At 46.5% G+C, this 12945-nt stretch overlaps 1 protein-coding gene across 1 annotated transcript in view; it reads right to left on the bottom strand.

Moving 5' to 3' along the window:
• Window positions 1-12945, bottom strand: part of LOC119969217 (BEN domain-containing protein 2-like) — a 174785-nt gene that overhangs the window by 137690 nt on the left and 24150 nt on the right. The window contains exon 2 of the mRNA XM_038802528.1: window positions 7205-7366. Coding sequence (XP_038658456.1) covers window positions 7205-7366 — 162 coding nt within the window. The remainder of the gene's footprint in view (window positions 1-7204; window positions 7367-12945) is intronic.

The raw sequence follows: 12945 nt of genomic DNA, 5'->3' as shown, positions 1-12945 counted from the left end.
AGGAATTCAGGGAGCGAGGGTGGAAACTTAGATCTAGGACAAACAGAGTTATTGGGCGCGATTCTCCGCAACCACGATGGGTGGGAGAATAGCGGGCCGCGCCGTTTTTTCCCGCTACGCCGGTCCGACGCGCTCCCGCTATTCTCCCCACCGGCCAAATGTCCATGATCGGCGGAAATCCACGGAGAGTCGCCCGACGGAGGCAGAACGGCGACTCTCCAGCACCCCCGCTATTCTCCAGCCCGGATGGGCCGAGCGGCCTGCCATTCCCGACCCGTTCACGACGGCGGCAACCACACCTGGTCGCTGCCGTCGTGAACATGGCGCGCCAGGTAAGTGTGGGGTGGATCGGGGATCGAGCACTACGACCGTGCTCGGGAGGAGACTGGCCCGCGATCGATGCCCACCGATCGTCGGGCCGGCGTCTCCGAGAGACGCACTCTTTCCCCTCCGCCACCCCGCAAGATCAAGCCGCCACGTCTTGCGGGGCGGCTGAGGGGAAAGACGGCAACCGCGCATGCGTGGGTTTGAGCTGCCCAACCCGCGCATGCGCGGCTGATGTCATTAGGCGCCGCCGTGGCGTCATTCTTGGCGCGCCGGGCCTTAACGCCAGGGACAAGGCCTGGCGGCCGAGTTTCCCGGCACAGCCCTCCTATCCCCGCCGGTAGGGGAGAATAGGGGGCGAGGAGCGGCCTCCGAGGCCGTCGTGAAACTCGGCCGAGTTCACGACGGCTTTGCCGATTTTTTCTGGTTGCGGAGAATTCCGCCCATTATCTCTGGGTTGTTACCCGTGCCACGTGCTAGCGAGATGAGGAATAGGGAGAGAGTGCAGTTGAACACGTGGCTACAGAGATGGTGCAGGACGGAAGGTTTCAGATTCCTGGATAATTGGGGCTCATTCTGGGGTAGGTGGGACCTCTACAAACGTGATGGTCTACACCTGGACCAGAGGGGTACCAATATCCTGGGGGGGGGGGGGAAATTTGCTAATGCTCTTCGGGAGGGTTTAAACTAGTTCAGCAGGGGATTGGGAACCTGAATTGTATACAGGAGGTTGAGAGTAGTGAGGTCATGAGTAAGGTTTCAAAGTTGCAGGAGTGTACCGGCAGGCAGGAAGGTGGTTTAAAGTGTGTCTACTTCAATGTAGGAGCATCCGGAATAAGGTGGGTGAACGTGCGGCATGGTTGGTACCTGGGACTTCAATCTTGTGGCCATTTCGGAGACATGGATAGAGCAGGGACAGGAATGGTTGTTGCAGGTGCCGGGGTTTAGATATTTCAGTAAGCTCAGGGAAGGTGGTAAAAGAGGGGGAGGGGTGGCATTGTTAGTCAAGGACAGTATTACGGTGGCAGAAAGAATGTTTCATGGGGACACGTCTACTGAGGTAGTATGGGCTGAGGTTAGAAACAGGAAAGGAGAGGTCACCCTGTTAGGGGTTTTCTATAGGCCTCCGAAAAGTTCCAAAGATGTAGAGGAAAGGATTGCAAAGATGGTTCTGGATAGGAGCGAAAGTAACAGGATACTTGTTATGGAGGACTTTAACTTTCCAAATATTGACTGGAAATGCGAATTGAGTACTTTAGATGGGCCCGTTTTTGTCCAATGTGTGCAGGAGGGTTTCCTGACACAGTATGTAGATAGGCCAACGAGAGGCGAGGCCATATTGGATTTGGTACTGGGTAATGAACCAGGACAGGTGTTAGATCTGGAGGTAGGTGAGCACTTTGGTGATAGTGACCAAAATTCGATTACGTTGACTTTAGTGATGGAAAGGGATAGATATATACCACAGGGCAAGAGTTATATCTGGGGGAAAGGCAATTATGATGCAATGAGGCATGACTTAGGATGCATCGGATGGGGAGGGAAACTGCAGGGGATGGCCACAATTGAAATGTGGAGCTTGTTCAAGGAACAGCTACTGTGTGTCCTTGATAAGTATGTATATGTCAGGCAGGGAGGAAGTGGTCGATCGAGGGAACCGTGGTTTACTAAAGTAGTTGAAATACTTGTCAAGAGGAAGAAGGAGGCTTATGTAAAGATGAGACGTGAAGGTTCAGTTAGGGCGCTCGAGAGTTACAAGTTAGCTAGGAAGGACCTAAAGAGAGAGCTAAGAAGAGCCAGGAGGGGACATGAGAAGTCTTTGGCAGGTAGGATCAAGGATAACCCTAAAGCTTTCTATAGATACGTCAGGAATAAAAGAATGACTAGGGTAAGAATAGGGCCAGTCAAGGACAGTAGTGGAAAGATATGCGTGGAGTCCGAGGAGATAAGAGAGGTGCTAAATGAATATTTTTCGTCAGTATTCACACAGGAAAAAGACAATGTTGTCGAGGAGAATACTGAGATACAGGCTACTAGACTAGAAGGGCTTGAGGTTCATAAGGTGAAGGTGTTAGCAATTCTGGAAAGTGTGAAATAGTTAAGTCCCCTGGGCCAGATGGGATTTATCCTAGGATTCTCTGGGAGATTAGGGAGGAGATTGCTGAGCCTTTGGCTTTGATCTTTATGTCATCATTGTCTACAGGAATAGTGCCAGAAGACTGGAGGATAGCAAATGTTGTCCCCTTGTTCAAGAAGGTGAGTAGAGACAACCCCGGTAACTATAGACCAGTGAGCCTTACTTCTGTTGTGGGCAAAGTCTTGGAAAGGTTTATAAGAGATAGGGTGTATAATCATCTGGAAAGGAATAATTTGATTAGAAATAGTCAACACGGTTTTGTGAAGGGTAGGTCGTGCCTCACAAACCTTATTGAGTTCTTTGAGAAGGTGACCAAACAGGTGGACGAGGGTAAAGCAGTTGATGTGGTGTATATGGATTTCAGTAAAGCGTTTGATAAGGTTCCCCACGGTAGGCTATTGCAGAGAATACAGAGGCATGGGATTCAGGGTGATTTAGCAGTTTGGATCAGAAATTGGCTAGCTGGAAGAAGACAAAGGGTGGTGGTTGATGGGAAATTTTCAGCCTGGAGTCCAGTTACTAGTGGTGTACCACAAGGATCTGTTTTGGGGCCACTACTGTTTGTCATTTTTATAAATGACCTGGAGGAGGGTGTAGAAGGATGGGTGAGTACATTTGCAGATGACACTGAAGTCGGTGGAGTTGTGGACAGCGCGGAAGGATGGTACAAGTTACAGATGGACACAGATAAGCTGCAGAGCTGGGCTGACAGGTGGCAAATGGAGTTTAATGCAGAAAAGTGTGAGGTGATTCATTTTGGAAGGAATAACAGGAAGCCAGAGTACTGGGCTAATGGTAAGATTCTTGGTAGTGTGGATGAGCAGAGAGATCTCGGTGTCCATGTACATAGATCCCTGAAAGTTGCCACCCAAGTTGAGAGGGTTGTTAAGAAGGTATACAGTGTGTTAGCTTTTATTGGTAGAGGGATCGAGTTTCGGAGCCATGAGGTCATGTTGTAGCTGTACAAAACTCTGGTGGGGCCGCATTTGGAGTATTGCGTGCAATTCTGGCCGCCGCATTATAGGAAGGATGTGGAAGCATTGAAAAGGGTGCAGAGGAGGTTTACTAGGATGTTGCCTGGTATGGAGGGAAGATCATATGAGGGAAGGCTGAGGGACTTGAGGCTGTTTTCGTTAGAGAGAAGAAGGTTAAGAGGTGACTTAATTGAGGCATACAAGATGATCAGAGGATTAGATAGGGTGGACAGTGAGAGCCTTTTTTCTCGGATGGTGATGTCTAACATGAGAGGACATAGCTTTAAATTGAGGGGAGATAGATATAGGACAGATGTCATGGTAGGTTCTTTACTCAGAGAATACTAAGGGCGTAGAATGCCCTGCCTGCAACAGTAGTGGACTCGCCAACATTAAGGGCATTCAAGTGGTCATTGGATAAACATATGGATGTTAAGGGAATAGCGTAGATAGGCTTTAGAGTGGTTTCACAGGTCGGCGCAACATCGAGGGCCGAAGGGCCTGTACTGCGCTGTTATGTTCTATGTGAGTGCCTGGAACTCGTTGCCATGGGAGGTTGCAGAAGCAGATACATTAACGCATTCAAAAGGCATCTCGATAAATATATGGATAGGATGGGTACAGAGGGATATAGCATTAGGAAGTGCTGAGAGTTTTAGGATGGAGGAGGAATCTTGTAAGGGGTCCAGCTTGAGGGCTATGGTGACAGCAGCATTGCGAATGGCTCCGAGTAGGTATTCAGAGAGCCCAGTGGTGCAGTCCACGGTGAAGATATGGAATCAGCTGAGGAGGCATTTTAGGGTGGAAGGGATGCCGGTGCTAACGCCGCTGTCCGAGAATCATGGGTTTGAGCCGGGGGGATGGATAGTGTATTTTGGATGTGGAGGGAAGTGGGGCTGGTCAAGGTGAGGGATCTGTATTTGGAGGAAGGATTCGCCAGTCTGGAGGAGCTAAGGGAGAGGGTACAGCTGCTGAGGGGTAATGAGTTCAGGTATCTATAGGTTAGGGACTTTGCACTAAAGATTTGGAGGGGGTTCCCTAGGTTGCCGGGATACACCCTGCTGGAGCGACTGCTGCTTCCAGATGTGAAAGTGGAGGAAAACATTGGGGATATAAATAAGTGGCTGGGAGGCAGGGAGGTGAGCGGGTGGTGAAGATCAAGGAGAAATGGGAAGTGGAGTTGGGAGGGGAGATCAATTGGAGAGTATGGAGTGAGGCACTGCGAAGGGTAAACGGGACCTCCTCTTGTGCAAGGATGAGCCGGATACAGTTTAAGATGGGGCACAGGGTGCATATGACTTGGGCGAGAATGAGTGGGGAATGATTTGGGATTGCGAAAAATTGGGAAGATTCTGGGCGGGAGTGTTCCCGGTCTTAGCCAGGATAGTGGAGGAGGAGGTGGGCCCGGACCCTTTGGTGGTGATACTTGGGTTTCAGAGAAGCCGGAGCACATGGAGAGAAGGAAAGCCGTGTTGTGGCCTTCGCCTCTCTGATTGCAAGGCAGCAAAATTTGTTGGAGTGACGGTCGGCATCGTCATCGGGGGGAGCAGCATGGTTGGGTGACCTGTACGACTTCCTGTACTAAAGAAGATAATGTATGAGTTAAGGGGCACAGCAGGGGAGTTTGAGAAAAGGTGGGGGATGTTTGTGACCGTGTTTGAGGAGCTGTTCGTCGAGGGAAAAATCTGTACAGACTGTATAGTTGATTGTTGGGAATTATGTTTCCCAGGGTGATAAATTGCTGTGACCTGCTTTGATACATGTTGGTAATAAAATAGGTTTTTGAAAGAAAGAAAGTGCTGAGAGTTTTGGCCAAGGGTGGCATCATGACCGGTGCAGGGTTAGAGAGACCTGTTCCTTTGCTGTATTGTTCTTTGTTGATTAAAACCTGCTCATTCAATGACTACATTTTGCTTCAGGCTAAAATAATTGTCAAAAGCTTGAATAATGGAATCAAAGTTCACAATGGATTCCTGCACCTCCTTCTCGAGAATCTAACATATGACTGACTGACGTGAGCAGTATATCATCATTTATGTCATATAGTAGCATATCCCATCTGTTAACTCTTTATACTACAGAAAGCTTTGGCAGGTTATGACTCATGCATCAGTAATTTGCTCACCTATTTCTTTTAGACTACAGAGCTTGGAGATTTGTACAGCTTATCCTTATCATTTGCTCCATTACCATTATTTTATTACATTAAATTCACTAGATTGCACCCACCCCTGACTTTTTCTTAGTTTCTTATGTACTGCTTGTACTTTGCCCTCATACTTTTCATTCTGAAAGCAGATAGATTCACCTGCCTCTATCTTTGATGCGCCCACATTCCCCTTACCTTCTCGTTCAGTGAAAAAAAACTGTGACTTCACTGGGTTTAATTTCTGCCTATATTTCCAATCTCTTTGCTACATCACCGCTGCCTGTGCCTTCAGCCACCTGGAGCCCCATGCCCCCAAATTCCTGCCTCTCTACCTCATCTTTCCCCTGTCAAACACTACTACAAAACCAGGCCTAACCCTTTTATCACCTGTCTAATATCTTCCTTGATTTAATGTTATCCATGTATGTCTTATAATATTTATCTGCATTAAAAGGGGAAAGTTGTTATGCTTGCTTCCTCGTTAGCTCCAACCTTCAGTTTATTCTTCTGCTGGTCATTGTAGATTTAAGCCTCTTTCAAATGTCCTTGCAGCCCCTGTTAGGTTGTTCTATAATATCGATGAAGGAAAGGGAAAATGGACACTCCTTGCTTTGCCTCATTGTAACTGCCCCTCCTGGTAGCTCTGATAAAGGGCATGGAAAGCAGTGGACTCAAACCCTCCCATATGACGAAGCAAGATTCTCAAACTAGCAAATTTGAAATCCGAGAATAAAGGAAAAAGCTGGAAAGTAACATAGGTTTTCAGCAAATGCTGTGAATTGGGATGTAATGTTACAATTTCTCCTGTTTTCAAGGTACTGAAACCAAGGTACTGAAACCAAGGTAACGGAGCAAGTTACACCATGCTATTCTCATGAACTTGATGGCTGCCAAAAAAAGAGTGATATTTGCAGAAAGCCCCCCAAATTCTTGGAAGACTAAAGTGTCAGAAAGAAAAGCGCTAAAAGGTGTGGAGTTGAAAAATGTTTCATGCATTTTCATCAATCACACAATAATATTTACAGATATAAAATGCTTAGGAAAACACTGGGTCATAAAGTGTAGGGTAGATGTTATTGTTGGTCATTTTTATTTTAATTGAATTAAAGCTAGTAGTGAGAGAGTATTTTAAGTATTCAGGCAATAGCTTTGCCGAGACTATGTTATATTTCTTGTACCTTGAAATGTATTGCTGAGAAGAGAAATTCTTTTGTCAAAGTTCTTTGTCTTGCACTCACCAGGACATTTCATAAGAATACAAATTCAAGGGTGACAACAAATTTATGCTGTAAGAGAATATCGGGCTGATTGGTTGGCAAGCGGCCTCTGATTGATAGAGGCATTGCCATGGAGAATGCACCAGTTGATGGTAAATGAAAGTTAAATGCCCAAGCATCGCTAGTGAATGGCTATCACTTATTTTGTTTGGCTGAAATAGGCGCAATGTGTGTACATGTTCTTTCTGTCCACAAAGCCATTTGCTGACTCATGAAATGCTTTGACAATAAAAATGGCTCTTTTTTCCACAATACTTACAATCTGCACTATCAAACGACCTTGACATGTGTGAATCGGATTTGGCATTCAAAGCAGTAAAGACCAGCTTGTGAGATTACTTACAGTATACTAGAGTTGCCAAACATCTTCTTTGCTCATCACATACTTGTGAAGTTGAGCAAACGTCATTAAGTGAAAGTGGTCCCTGTGGAATTCCCACATTATGAATGTCAACGACCTCGGCGCCATCAAAAATCAGTGTTTCTACTTCCTCTTCTGTTTTCACTGCAAGGAAAGGTTTGGAAAAAAATCACTTCAAGTATAGTCTGTTAATCGATCAGAACAAGTTCAATGAACCGCAAGTACATCAAGATTAAACATAAAATGTTACGCATCCTCACAGTTAATGCTGGGCCTTTCTATCAAAATATAAATCATACCATCAGGTTCTGTGAATCTATATTAGCTTTGACTCCTGAAAGTAGGAGGTGGTTCGAGGCACAAATAACTGGCGGGTGCCCCTGTGATGGAGCAAAGGGGAAATTCAGGGTTTTAATCACATTCACACAGGTGCATAGACATAGGGGGGAAAAAAATCACATTGTGTGTTTGAGGTGCTCATATGAGAAATATTTATGGGGCAGAATACAGTCAGCTGTATACACACCTGCCCATGCCACATTTAAGCTGGGAACATGTATGTGCTGTTCCTCAGTGATGACCACCGAAGAAAGATATCCCCCCAAAAAGGGTGAGTTTTCTTTAATTTCAGACCTTTAGACCCTCTTGTGACAGGATCACACTTCTCAATCTCAGAAAATGACCACCCATGTAAGTTGGTTCAACTACCAAGAGCTGCATGAATGCATCCAAATGGACAGGTTATCAGCAACAATTTTCACATTTGATTTGTGCCCGAGTCATCTGATTTGGTTCAGCACTTCTAAATGATCACAGATGGAGAAGCGCAGAGATGAGCATGTGGGGTACTGTTCACACTTATGCGACACTAACCACACGTCTGTGGGGAGATGGTGGCATAATGTCACTGGACTAGTAATCCAGAGGTTCAGGCTAACTCTCTCACTACGTGGGTTGGGTTCAAATCTGAGAATGGCAGATTCTGGAATTTTTATTAAATTAATATCTCAGGAACATAAAAGCTAGTCTCAGTAATGGTGAGCATGACAACTATCATGGGTAAAAACACATCAGCTTATCCAAAGCCCAAAGGGAAGGAAATCTGCCATCCTTAACTGGTCTGGCTTACATGTGACTCCAGATCTGCAGCAATGTGGTTGACTCTCAACTGCCCTCTGAAATGGCGTCACAGTTCAAGCGGGTAATTAGGGATGGGCTGTCATGCTGTGGCTGATGTCCACATCCCATTAAATAATTTTTTTTATAGTTGAGCAGATGACAGCAGGTGGAGCAATGGGAAGGCACAGTGTCTGATTAACAGTGTCCATGTGGTTAGTGGGTCAGTGACTCTCAAGTAAGAGAATATTTAGCCCACAAGACGCAGCTTACAATAAATCATGGAAGGCATTTGTTTGTTAAAATGTTGCTTGATTTGTCTAACTCATCAGTGTTGCAATGCTGTAAAGCTAATTCCTGATCAGTATAACCAGTTAGACAAAGAATGATACACTTGGTTGGTCCTTTGTAGAAATTGCTGGTAAAAATAGTCAACTTACAACTCTGCACAGCAGCCCATTTATTCATTCAGGGATTAAGTCTGAACACAAGCACACAAATAAAACTTTATTCCCCAACATCTCCGCAATGTGCTGCTACCTCCGAGTGAAATGTGGCAGGATACTGCCCACATTTAGCATGCTATGCTTTCAGAGAAATGAGAAAAGTTTTATATAGAATCATTTTGCCACCTTTGGCCTCGCTATTTCAATGCCATCCTGGCAAGCCTCCCATTCTTCACTCTCTTCTCACTATAGCAATATAATTGTTTTCAGATAAAGGAAACTGTAAAGATGAAGTATGACATTACCAAATGTCATGCTCGAACAGGCACTTAGGATATAGCAACTAAGGGAAATTTTAAGGCAACCATTATAGATTCACCCACTGAGCTATTTAATTAATGCAAGTATAAAATCTTCTGGAGTCCCGAGAAAGTTACACAAAGCTTAGCCGCTACGCGGAATAGAGCACACAAGTACCAGCCGGGACTATGAATTCTGCAGTCCTAATCCGGGCCAGCTTTTAAGCATTAGATTCACGGGCCCCAGCTGCTAGGTCTCCGTCCCTCAGCGAGGAAACTCGTATTCTACGAGCCCCAAAATTGGGTCATCCCTGTGGGTTTTGAGAGAGTACTTACGTCAAGTTGTAACGAGAGTGGAAGATAATAAAACTTTTTCCTTCCCTAATTAGCCATAGTCCATCGTGGGAATGAGCATCTCTCTCTTCACTGCAATTCTGCATGCTGCTATCATTCCTCCCTCCATTTAGCTTCTGAAATTGTCCACCTATCCAGTCCTTCTCTGACTTGGCCTGTTCTTTCCTGGATGTTTCACCTTCTCTTGTCACCAATGCCAGACTCGCACCCCAGTTTTTCCAGGGGCTGTACTTTCTCAATTTCCAATTCTTCACCAGTTAAAAGCCCGGGAGGTGCCGGGACTCTGGATTTTAGACTAACCGATTCTTCACTCTGTCCAGCTATTTACAAGGATCTTTTGCCAGGCCCACATTTCAAAAGTTGTAATTCTCTTCACACCAGCCTTGTTTAGGGACCAGCTCTCACATTATAAAGTGCAGTGCTCCACACCTGGGATTTTGCAAGTTGCTTTATCAAGTATAGGCTGATGTTGGATGCCCACCATGTTTCATTCAGCTGACAAGTTATCGAGCGGGCAATTTCTAGCTTTGTCTTGATTTCAGTGCTGCTGTCCTCAGAAACTATAGATACTTCCACCCTTGGACAAAGGAGTTTAGACCCTTTGTGAAGTTCAATCATGGCTATGACTTCATTTTCTTTTTAAAAATTTGTTCATGAGATATGGATGTTGCTTGCCAGGACAGCATTTATTGCCCATCCCTAGTTGTTCGTGAGAAGGTGGTGGTGAGCTGTTTTCTTTGAACTCTGCAGTTCATCTGGTGTTGGTATACCTGCAATGCAGCTAGGAAGGGAGTTCCATGATTTTAACCCAGTAACAGTGAAGGGATCATGATGTAGTTCCAAGTCAGAAGGGTGAGCGACTTGGAGGGGAACTTATGGGTGATGCTGTTCCCGTGCATCTGCTGCCTTTGTCCTTCTAGGTGGTAACGGTCACAGGTTTGGAAGATGCCTTTGAAGCAGCCTTGTTAAGATGCTGCATTGCGTCTTGCAGATTGCACACAGCTACCATTGTGCGGTAGAGGGAGTGAATGTTTAAGGTGGTGCATGGGGTGCCAATCAAGCGAGCTGTTTTGTCTTGGATTATGCCAAGCTTCTTAAGTGTTGTTGGAGCTGCACTCATCCAGGCAATTGGACAGTATTCCATCACAATCCTGATTTGAGCCTCATAGTTGGTGGACAATGATTGGGATTTGGATTTGCTTATTGTCACGAGGTATAGTGAAAAGTATTTTTCTGCGAGCAGCTCAAAGAGCATTTAGGACATGAAAATAAAATAAACTAAAAATAAAATACATAGTAGGGCAACACAAGGTCCACAATGTAAATACATAGACACAGGCATCGGGTGAAGCATACATGAGTGTAGTATTAATCAGGTCAGTCCATAAAAGGGTCGTTTAAGAGTCTGATAACAGCAGGGAAGAAGCTATTTTTGAAACTGTTTGTGCATGTTCTCATATTTTTGTGTCTCCTGCCCGATGGAAGAAGTTGGAAGTGTGAGTAAGCCGGGTGGGAGGGGTCTTTGATTATGCTGCCCACTTTCCCCAGGCAGCGGGAGGTGCAGACAGAGTCAATGGATGGGAGGCAGATTTGTGTGATGGACTGGGCTGTGTTCACGACTCTCTGAAGTTTCTTGCGGCCTTGGGCTGAGCAGTTGTCATACCAAGCTGTTACGCAGCCAGATAGAATGCTTTCTATGGTGCATCGGTGAAAGTCGGTAAGAGTCAGTGTGGACATGCCGAATCTCCTTAGTTTCCTGAGGAGTCAGGATGCGATTTATTCACCACAAAATTCCCTGCCTCTGACCTGGTCTTGTAGCCAAAGTATTTATATCACTGGTACAGTTCAATGGTAACCCCAAGGATGTTGATAGTGGGGTACTCTAGGGCAGCATGGTAGCATAGTGGTTAGCACAGTTGCTTCACAGCTCCAGGGTCGATTTCTGGCTTGGGTCACTGTGCGGAGTCTGCACGTGGTCCCCGTGTCTGGCATGGGTTTCCTCCAGGTGCTCCGGTTTCCTCCCACAGTCCAAAGATGTGCAGGTTAGGTAGATTGGCCCTGCTAAATTGCCCTTAGTGTCCAAAAAGGTGAGGTGGGGTTACTGGGTAACAGGGATAGGGTCCCGTAGGCTTAAGTAAGGTTTGCTTTCCAAAGGCCTGTGCAGACCCGATGGGCCGAATGGCCTCCTTCCGCACTGTAAATTCTATGATTCTATGATTCGATTCAGCAATGGCAATGCCATTCAATGTCAAGGGGAGATGTTTAGATTCTTTCTAGTTGGAGATGGTCATTGGCAGGCACTTCTGTGGCACAAATGTTTAAGTCTTATGCTTCACAGTGTTTCCTAGCAAACAAGGCCACATCTGTAGGTTTGAATACAAGCATACTGGGCTGGATTCTCCGGTCGCCGATGCCGAAATCGGGTTCGGCGATCAGCCGGAGAATCATACTTCCCGACCAAATTGGGGTGGTGCCGCTTTCGTGATTCTCCGCCCCCTCCAAAGAGCGTACTCGGAGAGTATGCAGCGCGACGTATTGACGGCCTCATGACATTGGCTGAGGCCTGCCCCACCCCATGCTCTGTCCCTGACCGGCCGAGTTCCTGACCGCTTCGGTCGCGTGTGGTCTCAACTGTTGTGAACTTGGCATGGTGGCTGAGGACTCAGTCCATCCGGGGCGCTCGATCCGGCCAAAGGGGGTGTACTATTTTGTGGGCCAGGACCGCGAGCGGCCTTCGCCATGTAGCACAGCGCGGCCGCTACAGGCCGCCACCGTGCGCATGCGCAGCCACGGACTTGGCAATTCTCCAGGCCGTATCGGCAGCTAGAGCCGGGTGATCTACGCTGCCGGCATGCTAGTCCCCAGCCAAACGGTGGATCGGTGGCCGTTTTAGGCATCTTTTCCACCGTTCCCACGCCGGCCACACCGTTCCCACTCCTCAGAATGGGAGAATCCAGATCAGGATTTTAAGGATGGCGAGTGATCAGCACCCGCCATCCCAAGAGTCAATGCATTACGCACAACCGCTGACTCTTGCACTCCCACTGTCATTTAACGCTCTGGAGAGTTGATTGGCAGTGGGCAAAACTTCTGCCTGCCCTTGGAAGGAAGTCCCATCCATGAGGACCTTACTAGGTAAAATGGCGGAATTCCCACCCAAGGCCCTGACGGCCCAAATGTGAAATTGCAGCTAGGTTTAGGTGGGGAAGTTTCCAGGGTAAGTCCATCCATTCAATTTTACACTCCTCCTTCCCGTCTCATCTTCAGGAAGGATAAAATTCTGCCGAGGAGTCTTTTATCTTCCAAGAGAATAGCTGGGACAATGTTTCCTGTCCCTTAGCACAATGGAACCTCTATGAATCCGATGACGAGGGAATACACTGCAAAGTACTTAATTTAACTGTAACTATTTCCCCAAGGTTGTAAAACTCACAATGGTACTGATTTTGTGGTCAGTGGAGAACAAACAGCTCTTCACCTTAATTATATTTACAGGTGTCCATATAAT

This window comes from Scyliorhinus canicula, chromosome 7, assembly GCF_902713615.1.
Source record: "Scyliorhinus canicula chromosome 7, sScyCan1.1, whole genome shotgun sequence".
NCBI lineage: Eukaryota > Metazoa > Chordata > Chondrichthyes > Carcharhiniformes > Scyliorhinidae > Scyliorhinus > Scyliorhinus canicula.
Note: the sequence above shows the minus strand (reverse complement) of the source record. Positions and strands in the feature narration are given on the sequence as shown.